Genomic DNA, 19,153 nt, shown 5'->3' on the forward strand with positions numbered 1-19,153 from the left:
ATAATCTGAGTCTCATTTATTTGTAAGCTTGTCAGGGATAAGTATAAAGGGGTTCTAACACCCAAATGTCTTCAGTAACATTGAAATCCAGCGGTCTGTCTGGAAAAAGTTACCTAAACAAGGGGAATAGGTTCAATTGGTTATGAACACACTATCATCTGACTGAAACTTGTGGTCAAACTTCGCTGCATTCGCTAATGCTTCCCCTACCCCAGGCTGAAAACCAGGGCTGAAGCAGATTTCTCTGACAGAGATGACATTCCTTCCACTGCTTGTCACACTTCCATAGACCTCTGGACACATGAGTTAGTAAGGTGGGGACAAGGACAGCACAAGTTCCTTGGAAGATCAATCATTATAGATCATATATATATATATATATATACATATATATATATATATTATGTATGTATATTTTGGTGCCTCAAACCAAGAGCAATTTTGGCTTACTGAAGCTGAGAAGGAAAAGTTCAGATGTGTTTCCAGATAATTTTTGCCTATAGCCCACTCTTCAGGTTGTTAAAATACATTCTAACTCTAAAGTTAAATGTTATTTCCCACCTAGGAAAATAAAATCCCCATCTTTCCTTCTTTCTTCCTTTGATTTCTTTGTTATTTCAAGGACATATCACTAGGGAGTCACAACCGCATGGAAAGTATTCTTCTTCACGCCTGTTCTCACTAGGACAGAACCTCGGGGATGGTTGGGACCTCAACAGTTACAGTATAATTAATGTCCAGCCTTCTGTTAACTAAAGCTGCCTGGAAGGCAGTCCCCCTCAAGCATGCTGGCTTGCCATTAGTAAAATAATCAGTCGTAATGAAAAACCTAATTTTCAAATAAAGTTCATAAGCTTTACATCATAAAAAATATTGTCTCATCTAATTCTCTTTAGAAATGTGGCCTCAAGCAAAGTAAGATGCTTTCTTTGAAAATGTAAAAAAAAAAAAAAAAAAAAACAGAAGCAAGCATATGACCAGTTTCTCTTTCAAATAATAAATTTTTTCCAATTATTGGTCACTAGTTGCTTTTGAACATGTGAAACCAGATAATTATTTTGCTTAAAGAATTTGTGCCTTGTTCAGAAAAGTGTTTGATTTTCAGTTTGTCACACATACATAGTCTGATCTTACTAGTTATTATAATTATGTTCTCTTTAAACAAGACCACAACCAGAAATATAATAAGCAATCATAATTGAATTCTCTTCCTAAAATGAATGCAAATGCATTCACTCTGAGTTCACACACCTTCTAATCATAAACGACTATAAAATTATTTCAAAAATGCCTAAGAGTTTAATGCTTAACCCGACCAATAAGTTATATATATATACATATCCTACTAGTTGTACATATTGTTAATATATTATATCATATCATATCATATCATATCATATTATATATAGGTGTGTGTGTGTGTGTGTGTGTGTATGTGTGTGTGTGTGTGTGTGTATGTGTGTGTCTGTGTGTATATGCCTAGCCAAATAGAAAATTCGGTTCACACTGATTAGGTAAGCAATGATAGATAATACATCTTTTTGTCATTGGGTTTTAAAAATATTTTAACTAAATGTCTATTTTAAAATGCAAACCTTAAATGGGTTTGATCTTGGTCATGTTCATTTCCAAGTACAGAGATAACCTTAACCCAAGGGAACTTTGAGCAGGATTCCAAGAACATGACCATGGTTCCTGTGAGACACTAGAGGGCAGAGTTGCACAGGGAAGTTTTTCTGCCACCAAACTGGAAAAGGATGTGCCTGGGGGTTTCTTGCTCTAATATTTATTTGAAAAGGTTTCTAAACTTTTGAACGGTGGCCTAAACTTTTCCAATATGAGACCAAACAATAAGACACAGGAAACCTAGAGAAGGCTGGTGGAGACTACTGTCCTATGAACGGCTGCTCCTCCTTCCTGCAAGGAGCTCCTCATTCCCTAGGACATGTCTGCTGCTTTTCTTCTGAATAAAAGACTCTCAGCCGCCAAGGCACTCTTGTGGACTCTAAAAGCTGAAAGGGTTGAGTTACTGGTGGCTTGTCCCACCAAGTTTTGGGAAGCAAATATTGCATTTTTGTTAATCAAGTACCAAAGATAATCTCTCCATGCCATTAAAAGTTTTCTGAAGAAAGAATCCTCACCCCGTCCCCAGAACCTTTTATATCCACATTCCCTATCAATGGCAGAGATGCAAAAATAATATGGGCTGTCCAGAATCCATTGCACTGATAAATGAAAGCCATTTATTTCCAAATGGGTTCTGGAAGGCCAAGTATCAATTTGCACAGCTCCAGGAGCAACAGAAAAAGTCATTCCCCACCTCTAAGTCATTGTATGTCTTTCACAGTGGCCAAGTCATTCAAGACACCTCAATATATCTCAATTACATTATGCTGAACATCAGAGCATCAAACATTCATTCTCCAAACAGCCAAGTTTCCAGGCGACACTAGATGAGATGACTGAACTTCTCTCCAAAGTCATTCATCTTAGGAACTGTGTTTTCAGTGAGAGAAAAAAATGCGCTTGTCTAAAAAAGAAATCACTTCAAAGTTGGTTTTCATTTGTTTTATAATTACTATGTTACAAAATCAACATTAAAAGTAATTTCAAGGTATACCATAATCAAGCATCTATAAATGTTTAATTTTAGCACTAAGGAGTTGATAGCCGTGATATCAGTGCTCACCACACAGCTGGGCAAGTGACTGAGCTTATATTGATCTGCACATTACCGAAACCCGTGCTCTTCCAATTATATTCTAATAACCCTTGTAAAAGATATGTGGCATAGTTTAAAAGGGCATGGCATAAATGACAGAGGCTAGTTGTGTCAACTTGTTATCCTCCTCTGGAGAGTCTGCAGTTATGGAGAATATTAGCTATTTGAAAATACTAAAAAGTACTGTGTATTCATAAACTAGTAAAAAGTTAGTCCCTGAATTCTTAATTCTTCATTCCAGGTCCTAGATTGGAAGAAGAGAAACAAAGAAGGAGGAAGAGGGGGAGAGGAGGGGGAAAGGGAAGAGGAGGAAGAGGAGAAACTCAGCTAGTTTCTTAGAAATTGTAGATGACACAGCTGAATGAATGTCTAAGTTAAGCCATATTCACGGGAAGTCCATTAGGAATTTAAGGAACCATAATACAGCATATGTGATCCCTGAGTGTAGAATCTTAGACTCTAAATTAACAACTTTACAAACAGAACTCAAAATATTTGTTGATTTTTAAAAGTTTCCATTATAGGAATAACTTCATACAGATTCAAAATTCCATACTTAGTGATCCAACCATACTGTCTCTCTAAGAGATCCAATTCCTATTTAAAGACCACATAGATGGAGGGGAAGAATAGGCATCTGTGACATAGAAGATACAACCAAGGCAGAGTCAAAGTGGGCAGACCGACATCAGACAAAACAAATATTGAGACAAAGCTGGAGATTTCTATGCATTTAAGGAGAGTTCTCTTCAGAAATCCATATTTCTCAATGTAATCACCGGTTTAGCTACTAAGAGGCAGGGATTTGAAGAGACAAATTATGAGACTACAGTCCTCATAATGGAAGTCAGGCTTTAGTCAAGGGTCTGGAAGGAGTAAGTTTTACTCTCTTCTCTTTACCCCCACACAGAATACATACTGAGTTAGCCATTACCAGACTCCAAACCTACATGTGCCTAAATCTTAGATTATAGCTTTCTATTATGAGAAATAAACTTCTATTTTTTCAAACTGCTAGACATAAGATATTTCATTATAGAACTAGGCATAAACATAGAAACAAAAGATATTCTATAATGATAAAATATCCAGTATGTCAGGAGCATAAAACTTCATAAACATATTGGTACTCTGTAACCAGAGCCCTAAAATACATGAAGGAGAAATCAGACAATTCAAAACTAACAGATGAAAACATCAAAGATCAAGTTTCAATTAGAAAGGAGATTAACAAGAAAACTGAAGACTTTAACATTGCCATAAAAGTGTCTCCTTAGAATATGCTTCAGGGCAAAATATCTCAGCGAAAACACTCTGGACCACATGAGAGTCAAGGCTCCAAATTTTCTGATTCTTCAATATGAAATAGTATATTTGGGACATATTATGAAATGCCTGCATTATCATCATGCTGTCTGTTTGTTTGTTTGCCCTTCAGAATGCAATTCAACTAGTTTTCAGAATCAGCATCATCATCAACATCAGCATCTAATCTCATCGTGCCCGTTTGTCTCTTATTCTCTCGTATGTTCCTCCTTCTTTTTCTTCAGCTTTAAAGACTGCCCAAGTGCTGTTTAGGCTTCTCAATTTGTTCTGTCTAGTTTTTTTTTTTTCATAACTGTACTGAGATGTTAGGTTTCAGGTGAAACAGTGTCATCACAGCATATCAAGGGTATACGCTGTCGACATGACCTGTCACTGAGGAGGGTATCATTCGCTGACAGTGTTAGCCTTAGTCATGTGACTAAAGCAGCACTTGCTAGACACTGCAAATGTCAATCTATTCCCTTCTCCACTTTCGACGGCCATTATCACTCTATTCTTTGGAAACAGATCACCGAGTATAACAGACACTCAAAGGGTAGAAGGAGGGGAGTGAAACCTCTAGAGGGGCACAGGAAGTTATTTCAAATGTCCTTGGTGAGAGATGTGCCTATCTTTCACATTTGTTTGTCAGTTTGTTTATTTCTATCAGTGTCCTCCACTCCACTCAAGTCCTGCATAGTCTATTTTAATAAACTCCGAAACTAAATTGAGGATTTCTTAGGGCTCTCAAGAGAACCAATACCAATAGTGTGTGTGTGTGTGTGTGTGTGTGTGTGTATCTGTGTCTCTGTGTGTGTTTGTGTCTAGATGTGTCTGTGTGTTTGTGTGTCTGTGTATCTATGTGTCTGGGTGTATCTGTGTGTATATCTGTGTGTACATATATGTATGTCTGTGTGTCTGTGTATGTTCATGTGTGTGTGCATATGCATGTGAGTGTGTACATGCATGTGTTTGTGTATGTCTGTGTGTTTGTGTGTGTGTGTGTGTGTGTGTGTGTGTGTTGAGAGATTTGTGGCCAGGAGCTAGTTCATGTGAATGAGACTGATGAGTCTTCAGATTATTAATCAACGCAGCTAGAGCTTCATCAGAGCAGACCGAGATCCCAGGAGGCACCTGAAGGCCTGAGAAACAAGAGAGCCAACAGAATGGCCCTGAAAGCCTCTGGATCTGAAGGACAGTCAGGATGCAATCCAGGGAGAGCCGATGCTTCTCTTCACACACAACAGCAAGAGCAAATCAATTCTCTGACTTAGAAACAGACAGGTTGTGGAATTCCCTCTCCTTCCAAGGGAAGGTCAGCCATTTTTTTCTATTAGGATTCCAATTTATAGGACGGGTCCAACCAGATTAGGGAGGCATTTGACTTTACTTCTCCTACAGATTCAAATGCCAGTCTCTCCAGGAGCATTCTCACAGCATGCTCAGAATAATGTCTAAGAATTTGTCCAGTGCATCCGAACATAAAATTAGCCATTAAACACAATTAATTTCCCATTGAATTATTAACACATAAAAAATAAAAAATAAAATAATAAAAAATTAAAATAAGTGAAATGAACCAGGAAAAAAAGAATTATTAACACAGTATATAATTAACAAGGCTATATGATTATTTTCTGTCAGTTCTAGAATCAGAAGTTCTACTTGCTTTAAAAAAACTTGTTACCTTCAGGGCTTAAAACAATGCTTACAGTGAAGCAGTTGTTGCTAAATAAATGACCAATCAAAATCACAAATAAATAATCAATCATGAAGTATTGATTATTCAGTGTACAATAGGAAATAACAATGATGGAACGTTCTGTGGTTACCTGTGGGGCATGAGGAAAATTGCCTCCCGGGCCTGAAACCCACAAGTGTATTAGTTGCTTATCTTGCTACTCTGAAAAAAATACTTGACAGAGGCAACTGGCAGAAGAAAGGGTCATGTTGACTCATGGTTTGATGATACAGTCTTAGTCTCTTCCCCTATAGCCGTGACAAAAAATCTCTGACAAAAGCAATTTAACATGAAAAAGAAAGGTTTATTATTTAGGGATATAGGCAATCTGTCAGGAAGGCTGCGGCGGCAGGAGCTCAAATAATCTGGACATATCATACCAACAGCTGAAAGCAGAGAATGATGAATTCATACAAGGTAACGTTCAGCTTATTTTTCCACTTTATAAAAACTAGAATTGTACCATAGAGTAGTCCTTCCACAATTAGGACAGGTCTTCATACATCAACTAACTTATGACAAGAGGTTCACCCCCACCCCCACCCACGTAATCCTACATTTTTTCAAGCTGTTGGTTAACACTGAGCTCAACAGGTGGGCACTCTGAGCTGCCTAACTCAGAGTGACAGGAGCGTGAGGTACTGGTCACACTGCATCGTTAGTCAGAAAGCAGGAGAAGATCCTGGTTATGACGCAGCCCATGTTCTCCATTTTATGCAGTCGAGGACGGCAGTTCACATTTAAGGTAGATCTGCATTTACTGTCCCAGGCGTGGCCCGAGACTAACCACATTCAGCCCTCACAGGCACGCCCAGATACTTGTCTATTACCCCAAGTCCTGCTAAGTGGACAGTTAACATCACAACTCCACTCTCTATCAATTTAACAGTCAAACACACTGTTGCTTTTAAGCCACAACTTTCTACACCTTGTCTCTATGGGCTCTTGGGCTTCTCCTAATGCAAATTGTAATTATTTAGTACGGCCTCAACCATCTTTATCACTTCCAACTCTATTCAGCAGATCAAATAGCAAGCCTTGTGTATGAACTCAAAGCGATATCTTAACTGAGTCTTTACATAATCGGAAACAAATTGTATCCTTCCGTGTACAATGGCACAGAGATAACGCCTGTATCACCTGTGCTCCAAAGGGGAAAAATGGAGCAAGGCACAGATCAGACCAAAAGCAAGACCAGCTCCCAGCAGGGAAAACAATAAACCCTGCAGTTACGACTCCAGCATCTTGAGCTCCTGATGAAATTACTTGTATCCCCACCACTCCAGCTGTCACTTGTGGCACCCCGCAAGCTCTTACGCACCCCTACACTCAGCTTGTTGCACTGAGCTTTCTTTAGGGGAGTCTCATGATCCTGGCATCTCCAGCTTTATACACATTCCAAAGTTAACTTAATCTAGGTAGTGCCTCACAGGCTTGCCCTCAGGCTGTCTCCTAGCCGATTCTAGAATCTGCCATATTGACACTATTAATCTTCACGTATCCACTCCCAAATTATCGCCATGCGCTGTCACATTAATAAAAAATAAAATCTGTGATGGTGAAGTGCCCATAGAGGATGCGTGAGAAATTGTTGGCATTCTCTCATTTCAGCTTAGAGGAATGGAACTTAATCATGCACTAAACAAGCTGGCAAAGATCGTTTTTAGATGTCCTATTCTGTCGTGGACATAACCTTCAACCTCATCTGCAGCAGGTCGGAGGAAGAGAGCTCTAGAAAAAAGGGGAGTCGCCACTTTTCCTTCACAATCACTTAGAAAGGTTCAGTATCTCTGTATTTTGCACTCCATGGCCAGAGAAACGCATAGCCTAAAGCCACCCAACACGTTTTGGACAAGCTCCTTGCAGCCTTGTTGGCTGGCCTAGCATTTTGTGTATTTGTCTTCATTTTCACTTCTTGAAAATACTCAAGTCATCTAGATCTGAAGTGAAATCTGCAGAAGCCACTGTGCTATTCTGGACAGGCTGTGCTGTGAAAGGCACAAAAAGACAGGAGAGCAGGAGGCTGGTAAGGTGCCGCCTCGCAATTAACATCTGACTCAACCCTAGGTCTGAGGCTGCGTGTTCTTCTGGAGAACACTATACTACATCTCTTCACTGATCCCTTCTCTCCAAGGGACTGGGACATTTGATGCAACGTTCTCAGCTATTTTTCCCCATAATAAAAAAGTAATAGTAAGATAATGCTCAGAAAAGCAAGAAGGAGATATACCAAAGGAAAAGCAAGTATGGAATAAAAGAGAGCCTGTTTTCTTTTGTACTCAACTCACAAGTTTTCACACTCTTTATTAAAAATGAAGAAGAACCAATCTGTATATGTAACATGGAGTTTAATACAGGAGCTTTGGAAATATTTTTCACAAAAAATATAAAGCCCCCTGGTATTTATAAAAGATGCCACCCTTTCCTAAAATCTTTTCCAACACGTCCAACAAACCACAGTGAGCCTGTGTACGTATACTGAAATAGTTCTCTATTCATCTATGCTATTTTATAGCTCCATGTCATGCTGCTGATTGAGGAGGAAGATGACATTTGGCACAACTGCAAGACCATATATAGCGAAGGAGTGCCCAGGAGCTCCCGGAATAACAGCTAGACACGTGAGGACCACACTCCCCCTCTATCCCTGTGCCTAAGTTAGGCTCTTGACCACTTACACACAACCAGCTGGCTAAATAGAGCAAGACAAGACAATGAAGTAAAGAAGTTCCGTTATTCCAATTTGGATACATTGCCCATGTGTCATCCATCAAAATGCACTGACATGAGGAGATTAAAAAATGGAAACAGAGTGAGTTATTAGACGGAAGTTTGCACAGCAGGTAAAATCTAAGGAGTGGATGAATAAGAAATGTCTCTTTAATAGTCCCTGTATTGCCTTCGCCTGTAGAGCTTATGTTTCTAAGTGTTCCTCATATCCTCCCACACAACAATTTACAGTCCACGTTTATTGATATCAAACTTCATTTGCATAAGTCACATGGAACAGCTGTTGAATTATGAGTTGGGCTCCCAGGGGACAGACTGTCAAATATCCAAGGAGACAGAAAGCACCAACCACAATACAGATGTTCTCAGCAGAGACCTCTGAGCTGGCCGTGCATTTACTTGTAATTGTGGTGATTATCTATCTGCTCATCAGCCCTTCTCTGCTACTCTGAATGGTCCGATGCACTCCCAGTTTGTCCTCCAAGTCATCCTCTCTACTCACAGAAGGTCCAAGAATAGAAGGAAGCTGAGTTTTCTTTGTTTTGATTCCTTTAGTCACAACACAGCAAAGCCACGGGCAAGGTAAAGCCGGAAAGGAGCAAGGAGGAAAGAGTCTGTTCTTGGCTGTCGCGCCCTGTGCTGGGGTGGTGTCCCACCAGCCGACAATCATCATCTTTGAGGTTGCATTATAATGACACAAACCACACATCAAATAATGTAGCCTTGTTCTCAGTCAGGCAGCAGATTTCACAGCAAAAATTTATATCCAGTAGACAATCTTAGCAGCTCCTCTGCAACCATTGTGAAATTTCCAACAAATTATTTAAATTCCCCGAGCAGATGTTATGTGAAACCCTTCAACCAGTGATAATCTCAAGAAAGAAAGTGTGTTACTGGTAGCAATTACTAAGTCTTTTTCCATGACATTTTAAGTTTTTAAAGAGTAGATGTATTTCACTGGAAACTTGTTCTCTCTCCCTCCCCCCTTCTTTAAAACTTGATCTCTTTATTACTTTTGAGGGTTTTTTTGTTATGGTCTGGAAAACTGAAAACATTAGTCCAGACATATTCTGAATCTCACTGCTAGTAGATCTAAGAAGAAAGTGGAGAAGGAGCAGCCACTGAGCAGAAAACCAGTACTCAGCAAATGAAAACAATTGTAATTCCTTAAGGCAGAGTCTCATTGCAGAGATAACAGAACTCCCATGATTCTAGCGAGTTTCAAAAACACACACCTCCTCACTCATTCTTTTTTTTTATTAGATATTTTCTTTATTTACATTTCAAATGTTATCCCCTTTCCTGGTTTCTCCTCTGAAAACTCCCTATCCCATCCTCCCCCCCCCCCCTGCTCACCAACCCCCACACTCCACTTCCCTGTCCTGGCATTCCCCTACACTGGGTCAGGGAGCCTTCACAAACCCAAGGGCCTCTCCTCCCTTTGATGTCCAACGAGGCCACCCCCTGCTACATATGTGGCTGGAGCCATGGGTCCTTCCATGTGTACTCTTTGGTTGGTGGTTTAGTCCCTGGGACCTCTGGATGTACGGGGTGGTTCATATTATTGTTCCTCCTATGGGGTTGCAAACCCCTTCAGCTCCTTGGGTCCTTTCTCTAGCTCCTCCACTGGGGACCCTGTGCTCAGTCAATGGTTGGCTGAGAGCATCCACCTCTGTATTTCTTATCACCAATATTCATCCAATGGTCACAGATGGACCAAAAAGCAATGTTGTGCTGCGTTCCAGGCTTTGCTCTAAAGCTTGTTCCAGTCATCACTATTCCTGCCCCACTCTAGAAACCCTAAGAAAACTGAAAGAATTCAATGTCAGAACTGCAGACACCTGGTGAGTGACGGACGCTGGAAGGGCCTGTGTAGGGATAGGTTCAGTGCACATGCGTGCCAGGGCTCACTGAGATGAGAGGGCGGCTTGCTCAAACACTGAGGGCTTCTGTGGCCCTGCCTTCCATCTGGTGAGACAGAAACCATCCCTGGGGTCTGAAACAAGAATTAAGAAACTGTCTGGTAAGGACAATGGTTTTAATATTAAGTAATGGTCAATAATAATAGTCAATGCTTTTATGGAGCTGGACTGACACCATCTTCTAAATGAAGTAAGTTAACCACAGTGCCACGTAAACCTGCAAACATCAAGACTTAGTACATTTGCCCATATGATTCTCTAGGAAACACCCAAGTTTACACCAGGCTTCCTTCTGCTTGAACACCATGGGCCAGATGCAGTTCTGTAACTGCTCTGGAATACCATTTCTTGAGACATCAAGATTGAGTGAAGTCCAAAGTTCGGTGTTGCTAAGTGACACTTCTCTGAAATGCAGTCCTGTCTATTCAACGGTTATCTGCAGGTGCTTCTGAGCTAGGACAATACTCACAAGGACCCTCAGAGCTTAATGATCTTTCGATTCTGGATTTCTGATCTAAACGACCAGGTATCAAGTGAAAATGTGTTGGAACTATGTTTGTGGTCTTTACTCAAATATTCTCCGCCCCCTAACTTGTTTGGAGGGATAGATCCTCCGCCCACACCTGTACTCTAGATCCTTTCTCCTAGAGGCAGCTAGGTAAACAGGCACAGACAGCAAAGAGGAGAGAAAAAATAACAAAACAAAGGGATGGCACACTTTAAAACAACTACAACATATGGAAAAGAAGAGGTATGTGAATGTACTGGATGCTTTTGTGTCAGCTTGAGACAAGCTGGCGCTATCAGAGAAAAGAGCTTCAGTAGAGGAAATGCCTCCATGAGATCCAGTTGTGAGGCATTTTCTCAATTAATGGTCAATGGGGCACCCATTGTGGGTGGTGCCATCCCTGGGCTGGTGGTCTTGGGTTCTGTAAGAGAGCAAGCTGAGCAAGCCAGGGGAAGCAAGTCAGTAAGAAACATCCTTCCATGGCCTCTGCATCAGCTCCTGCTTCCTGTCCTGCTTGAGTTCCAGCCCTGACTTCCGCTGGTGATCAACAGCAGTGTGGAGAGTGTAAGCTGAATGAACACTTTGCTCCCCAACTTGTTTCTTGGTCATGATGCTTTGTGCAGGAATAGAAACCCTGACTTAGACAGTGAAGGAGAAAATTCTGGAAGGTATCATCTACATGACGCACATTGTCTCCCAGTCTCACCCTCTGCAGGCTTTTGGAAGCACCAGGACACATGAAGCCTCAAGTACTCACTACCTTCTTCCCATCTCTCCTGTCTCAGAGCCATCTGACTTTGGGACATCTTGGGGAATTAGTAGAACAGAGTGCGGTACAGTAAGCATGGTGACTGAAGTAGAATGCAAAGTTAATCTACATATTTCATTCAACAGAAGAGTCTATAGTAGAACACAAAGCTCATCTACAGATGTCATTCAACAGTCATTAATCGTGTCTGATGAGTGAAATGCTGATTCACATGTCTTGAGAATGAGTGAATGAATGAAGCGAGACCAGCGTCTAAGGAAGAGAGACTGTCTTGTGGCACGTTCACTGTTTATCTCAGCATTTTTAGTTGCTTATTAGACATGCCAGCATAAACTTATGAAATATGATATTTGAACATCATTTTTTTTGTTTCTGGACATGCTCACAAAACGCTTTGCCTCAGCTCCTCCTCTACTGTTGAACCCACTGGAAATGACAACAAGATCAACAGCTAGATAACAAGTCAAAGTGAGACAAGGTTGTGTGGAAATGACAACAAGATCAACAGCTAGATAACAAGTCAAAGTGAGACAAGGTTGTGTGCACATGAGAATGTCGAAGTCACCACTGGGGATGCTTCTGGGGACGCTGTGCCAGGATGGTGGGGTGTATGCTCTCAGATTGTATTCATAAATTTTCAAAATCTCAGTCAGTTTTAGAGATCATCCATCAGCTTCTCCTAGCACATTCTCCTAGTGAAGTCCCATGAAGGTGAGAATATCCCATTCATAGCCCATTTAAGAAAGTAATGACATCTGGATGTGCCTTACAAATCAGTCTAGAAGTTGGACTTGGGAACAATGTCTAAGTTGACTACAAATAATGCTAATTTGTACCTATTATGAGGAATTTCAAGATTTTAGTAACAAGGGTTTAAAACTGAAAAATAACATTGTGTCCCATCCCTGACCTTTTGTGAAAGAATTTCGCATTATTCTTACAGCTCTGAGAAGACCTGAGGCCCAGAGTACATTATGAATATTTGAAGGAAAAGCAGTAGAGACAGTGAGTAAAAATAGCCAGGGGCCCAATGCCTTAGAAGGTAACTGGCCAGCCTGCAAGCCCGGGAAGACAAGGCAGTTAGACAGGACTTTTCCATCTCTTCAGGTAAAGGCGGCAGAGGAGGGATGAAGTTGGGGGAGGGGTGTCTGTTTACCTGTTGACACACTGCTTTGTGATTCTCTGGCAGGCAGCCTTGTGCCATGACCCTTCCACAAGCTCTAAGTCAGACTCCCTGACTTCCCACTGACTGGTCACACACACTCCACCCAATGGCCGCCATTCCAAACCACAAATTCACAACGGCTGTCTAACTTTGATAGAGCCTTCCCATGAAATATCCACACTGAAAATTCTCTAAATCTCAGATCTCCAAATTCAAGACGACTCACGATGGAGATAAATTAGACTCACAGGGAGGGACTTCTGGAGTGCTTTCAAAAATAGTGATTTATTAATGATGTAAGATAATGGGTTCAGTTAGAATCTACAATATGTTTAGCCAAAAATAAATAAATAAATAAAAATAAAGACAAGAAGCAAAAATGTAGGTGAAGAATCATGTTGAACAAAAAAAAAAATAGATTATGGAATTGACAATCAAAGCCTACCTGCCCACAGAAGATGGCGCGTGTATATAAAGGAACACTATTCAGTCTTAGTGGGGAGGAAAAGTCAAAAGAACAACAAGAACTTCCCTAACTTGCCACAATATGGGTGCAACTTAAGGGTATCGTGTTAAGTGGGATAAGCCTGGAATCAGGTACTAAATGGTGCATGACTTCACTTGTGTGCAGAATCCTCAAGACACTGATTTATTACATGTAGAGAGCAGAGAGTAATGATCAGAAGATGGGCTGGGGTAGAGTGTGGGAAAGGGGAGACAGCGGTCGCTGGGTACCAGACTGCAGTTAGATGCAGGAAGTAGTTTCAACAACATTCTGTGTATTTCAAAAGAGCTAAAATACCTTGTTTTACATAATCCTACCACAAAAAAATGTTAAATATCTGACATGAATACATCAGTTGTCTATATTTAATCATTGTACTGTGTTATCCATACACTGAAACGTCTCTCAATACCCTAAATGTTTATACCATATTATTAATTAAAAACAAAACTGAAAGAACTAAATAGAAAGAGGGCAGTAACTGCAATTTGGTGACAGCAGAGAGAAGGGAACAAGGGGCCCCTCTAATGAGAGGGGACCAGGCCCCAGTGTCTCTGCAGGATGAACAGGTAACAGTGATGTTAGACCAAGTGGGGGGGGGCAGAGCCCTTCTAAGCATGACATAGGACATTGATCCTCAAAATATGAGATGGCATAGGTGTCATGCTCATCTCCTTTTTAAAGATGTTATTGCTAGAGAGATGACTCAGAGGCTAAAGGCACCTGCTACCCAGCCTGATGACCTGAGTTTGATCTTCAAAACTCACAGGGCAAAAGGAAAGAACCAACTGCCACAAGTGGTCTGTTCTCTGACCTTCATAAGAATGCCATGACATATGCACATGTACATGTGTACACACACACACACACACACACACACAGACTCTCACACACAGGTTCATACACACAGAGACTCACACACACAGACTCTCTCTCTCTCTCTCTCTCTCTCTCTCTCTCTCTCTCTCTCACACACACACACACACACACACACACACACACACAGACTCACACACAGACTCTCACACACAGGTTCATACACACACAGACTCACACACACAGACTCTCTCTCTCTCTCCCTCTCTCTCTCTCTCCCTCTCTCTCTCTCTCTCTCTCTCTCTCTCTCACAAACACACACACATACACACACAAAGAAAATAATGGTTAAAATTCTTTTAACCATTAGTGATGGCGCACGCCTTTAATCCCATTACTTGGGAGGTAGCGGCAGGTGGATTTCTGAGTTCGAGGCCAGCCTGGTCTACAGAGGGAGTTCCAGGACAGCCAGAGCTATACAAAGAAACCTGTTTAAAACAACAACAACAAAACCTATTAAATATAAGTTAATTCATATGTACATTAATATTATTGTTGCAACTTCTAATATGTTTTCTATCTGGAAGCAGTCTGAGTTTTATGTCAAGGGTACAGTGTTCCACATGGCACATTACATAATAAATGTTACCCCACAAAACTACATATCAAAGACAGCATTCAAAAGCTACAACATTGCTTTGTCAGTTTACAATGACACCAACAAATTGAATGTCGTTTTATATGCTAAGGCAGCTCAGTCTTCAGACACAATATGGGCTTCAAGACAGAATTAGCTTTCACTCTTAAAATACCATTAATATGTCATTTAACAATGATATATAGAATATTATAATGATGTAGACATATTTATTAATGATATATAAGTCTATCACTTAATAATATGCCATTTAATATATCATTTACTAAGTAGATTCTGTAAGTAGGGAGGAAGGTAAATGCATTTTAAGTGCCTCAAGTGTCTTAACTCTTTCTACTAATGATGCACAGATTAAGGTGTAAATGTGTCTGCTCACTTTCTCCAAGGTTCTACCACTGAGCACAACTGAAACAGAAGGGGAGTGAGAGAATATTGATGAGAGAGAAACAAGGAAAACTAAAGTGTGAAGCGCTCTGTGGCAGGCAGGTTTTGTTCACATGAGTCTGTGAGGCACTCTGTGGCAGGTTTTCCTCACACATGCCTGTCTCCTGCCTACCTGCTTCTTGAGCATCACTGTCCCCACCTCCCAGTGAACAATAAGGAAGACATGATGTTAACCAACAGCCCTGCACAGTGCTTGATAGAATGCATCAAGCAACAAAGGCAAGTCAAGCTTGCATGGACTGAGAGCCTCCTTCAGCTCAGAGCCCCAAGAGGAAAGTTACAGCGATGCCAAGCGGAAAGTTCACATGGACCTGAGGAAGACCAAATAGAGAGATCAGAATAGGGATGTGAGACACAGTAGACACTTTCTCCTGGGAAGTTTGGGGGAGGGGAGTGGTCTTTCTTTAAAGGCAGGTCAGCCTCTGGAAGTAGAGTCAGACTAACTTTGCTTTAAATACGAGGATGCAGCAGATATGAAATCATGTCACTTCCAAGGTCGAGTCTTAGTACATTCATAGTACATATGCCTACTTGCATATTTCATTGTGCTAGAAGCACAGGAAGTGGAAGGAGAACTGAGGTACCAAAGGAACTGAGCCCCAAGGAACAGCCACCACCAAGAACAAGTCAAACAGGCAAGTCATTGAGGATGCTGACAAGGCCAAACCTCTGAATTAAGTTCCAGATAATCCCTTCTGTGGAACAAAGCTTCCCACTGACCTCAACCGAGACACAGACTCTCATGAGGCACTAAGTTATAGTGGCCGCTTAAATCACTAAGAATTTAGAAAGTTTGTTATACAGCAAAAGACTTTCTACTCTTTCTTAGAAAGCTGGGTTGGAACACTAGCTCCTGCTTGCCTCAAATACCACAAAGGAAAACTCACAGAAGACCTTGAGATATCAAGACAGGCTAGCAGAAGACTAAAGGGAACTTCCCAGCATTCCCACTTAATATCACAGGCCCTGAAGCCAGGCTGAGTTAGAATCCAGGTATATCCCTAGAAGAGACTGGCTGTGTTCCAGTTTCACATTGTGTAATGTCAAGATAACAGCGTTGATCAGATTACTAGTATGTTACAGAGACTAGATAGTGGTATCTCTGAGTATAAGGCATTTAAAAGCACCTAGCACAGACCAACTGCTCAGTAAATGTCTGTGTTCAATTTCAGTCTGTATTCTGATCTAGTTCAGTGAATTGTGTGCTCAGAACCATGAGAAGATCCTATTCATAGGAAACAGAGTGCTAGACTAGGAAAAGAAGAGCTTCCTGTTTGATTCTACCCAGAGGGGATATGGCTTCCTATCAGGTCATAGGAACATGGAAATAATGACTGACGGCTCCCATGGACCTCACATCAAGACGTAGAGTGACTGCTCAGGTTGTGGGTCAACCATAATAGCTGGGAACAAAGCTATGTCTCTTCATCTGGACTCTAACACCCATTCTTAGGGCTTCGTGGCCAATTTCAATTAGGTAAGGGTATCAAGCTCGGATTTGGGGTACAGCTCAGTGGTAGAGTACCTGTCATGTATGCGTGTGGTCTTGGGTCAATCCCTAATACCTTAAAAAATGAGTACCAAATTTTATAGGTATTAGATGTAGTCTTCAAAATTCTTTCATCTCTGGAATGATACAACATGCATGAACCTGTTTCTAATTATTACTTTCCATCTCAGTGTAATAATCAGATAATGTTACAGATCACATATCATATATATAATCTTAAATGCATTAGTAGTGTTGGTTAATTTGGAGGATTTGACTTTTTGGGGAAAAAAATTGTTCAGAGAAGTGCTTTTGTTAAAGTAATTACTGATTGTTTTATGAAATTAATGAAACTAAAGACATAAATTCCTTTTGCCATAGGATTAAAATTACTATAAATAGTATTATTTGGCCTAGACTTTTACATCTATTCAGTGTTAATAAGGAGACTAATTCTATTTACTGCAAAATTAATGTTCCAAAGGAATGAATATATAGTAGCTCTAAAAGTTTTTGAACTTTTTGAAATACCTAACTTTCTGCTGTAGTTCCATACACCATTCTCTCTAGGCTCACTGCTGATGAGAAAAAGTTCCTATGTCTCGAGGCTCATGTAATCTGTTCATAAGATTATCTTAGGTACAACAATGTCAGCCAGGCCATAACCTTTGAATGTGGCTCCAACTAATTATCAGGACAGCATAAGTTGAATTGGAAAAGGTCTGTGACTGACTTCCATGTGGCCATAACTCTCGTTAGGTTAGTTTCCCTTTTTCAAGTAACTTAGAAGCCTAAGGTGGAGAAAATTCCCTTTTTCATCTCATGACTGCCAATCATGCTTTAAATGCAAATTTCAGAGTTGCAAATTAATTGCATATAAGGTGCCAATTGAATACTAAGAAATTTATATTCCCAATGCACTAATAATTCACATTCTGGATTCCTTCAGAAAAATTACAGTGCCATGCATGTTATGTACCTCAATATAAATTTAGTTTGATCATGGCTGAACCTAGGGTGGTCATGGGTAAGCCTACTGGTCATGGGCAAACCTAGTAGTGAGGGCCACTGGGTTGCATTGTGTTTCTCTCTTCAAATTTTCCATTGCCTTTTTCATGGTTGTTGTATCTCTGTTCCATCTCCTACCAGATCTCTGTTACGTATTTTCTCACTTTCCTCTAAGCTCTCTTCTTAATATTCTGTATTTGATACTCCATCAGCCTATTCAAAGAACTTGAGTCACTTCCACCCAGGAAAAAAATAAAGAGCTAGGAGTGGGCGGGGGGGAGGGGGAGAGAAGCCTATTGCAGTGGGCAGGGAAGGGGGCTTTTAACTGCATACTTATGATACTGTGTCACTGGGATTTTACACAAAGATTTGAAACTATGTAGAACTTCGACAGCATTATGGAGAGCAGCTTCGGGGAACATGCCTGCATCCTGTATGTAACTGAATGGCACCAAGAATTAATACAGACAAGATTTTAAAAACTTATGGAACTGAAAATGTAAGCAGGAAGAATGCTTAGAGTTGAGCTGATAGATTCGGCTGGACATTTCCACACTGGTAAACAGTCACCCCATTTGCATCTCTTTTCCATAAACAGGGCTAGGTATGGTTTAAAAATGCAAAAAAAAAAAAAAAGTCTGCTAAATTAGCTGTATAGCATCTCTTATAACAGACTCACGTGGATTCATTTCTACCAACTTAGCCTTTAAGAAACAGAACTCGGGTATAATTTAACCAGTAAATAACAAATTATAAAGGAAATGATTTGGTTAAAATGCCCTTGGAGTTTCTCAGATAGAATGCCATGGCTGTCTCTAAGCACAGCCTATGAATTCTACATCTTGGTCTTGCTGCAACTTGCATTACATATTCTTAAGTGACATGAAGGAGACTGTTTAAGCCAAAATGAGATTCGAGTGTACCCATGTTAACAAAATTATTCCTGGAGGAGCAAGCACTGTGTCTACCTGGCAAGGCTGCTTCATCTTAATGGCTGTGACGTGGTATCTATAACAGCACAGCTCACAGGTCCAAGAGCCCCTCTCACTGATCCACTTTAGAAGACACAGCTGATGTGTATACCGAACAGACCCATCACATCGGCAGGGATTTAACAACTCACCCTGAAAAAAAATAGAAGAAGAAGAAGCAGGCCGCTGTGAATATCTGTGTTTCTGCCTCTACTTAAAAAACCCTAAGCTCAATTTCTTTTTCATCTACTTACTTTACCCAGAATGGTATGAGCATCAAGCTCTATCCCAGAAAACCAAATTAATTTTTTATATCTCTGATGGGAATGACACTAAAGTCTTAAAAAAAACTATTTCTAAGATAGTGCTTAGAGTTATGACATAAACGTTCGACTGACAT

At 40.5% G+C, this 19,153-nt stretch overlaps 1 protein-coding gene across 1 annotated transcript in view; it reads right to left on the reverse strand.

The window, feature by feature from the left end:
* Marchf11 (membrane associated ring-CH-type finger 11) overlaps positions 1-19,153 on the reverse strand; it is a 99,578-nt gene that overhangs the window by 78,958 nt on the left and 1,467 nt on the right. The window contains exon 2 of the mRNA XM_052159957.1: positions 18,751-18,906. Within this exon, the coding sequence (XP_052015917.1) occupies positions 18,751-18,906 (156 nt within the window). The remainder of the gene's footprint in view (positions 1-18,750; positions 18,907-19,153) is intronic.

This window comes from Apodemus sylvaticus, chromosome 16 (assembly GCF_947179515.1).
Source record: "Apodemus sylvaticus chromosome 16, mApoSyl1.1, whole genome shotgun sequence".
Classification (NCBI taxonomy): Eukaryota; Metazoa; Chordata; class Mammalia; order Rodentia; family Muridae; genus Apodemus; species Apodemus sylvaticus.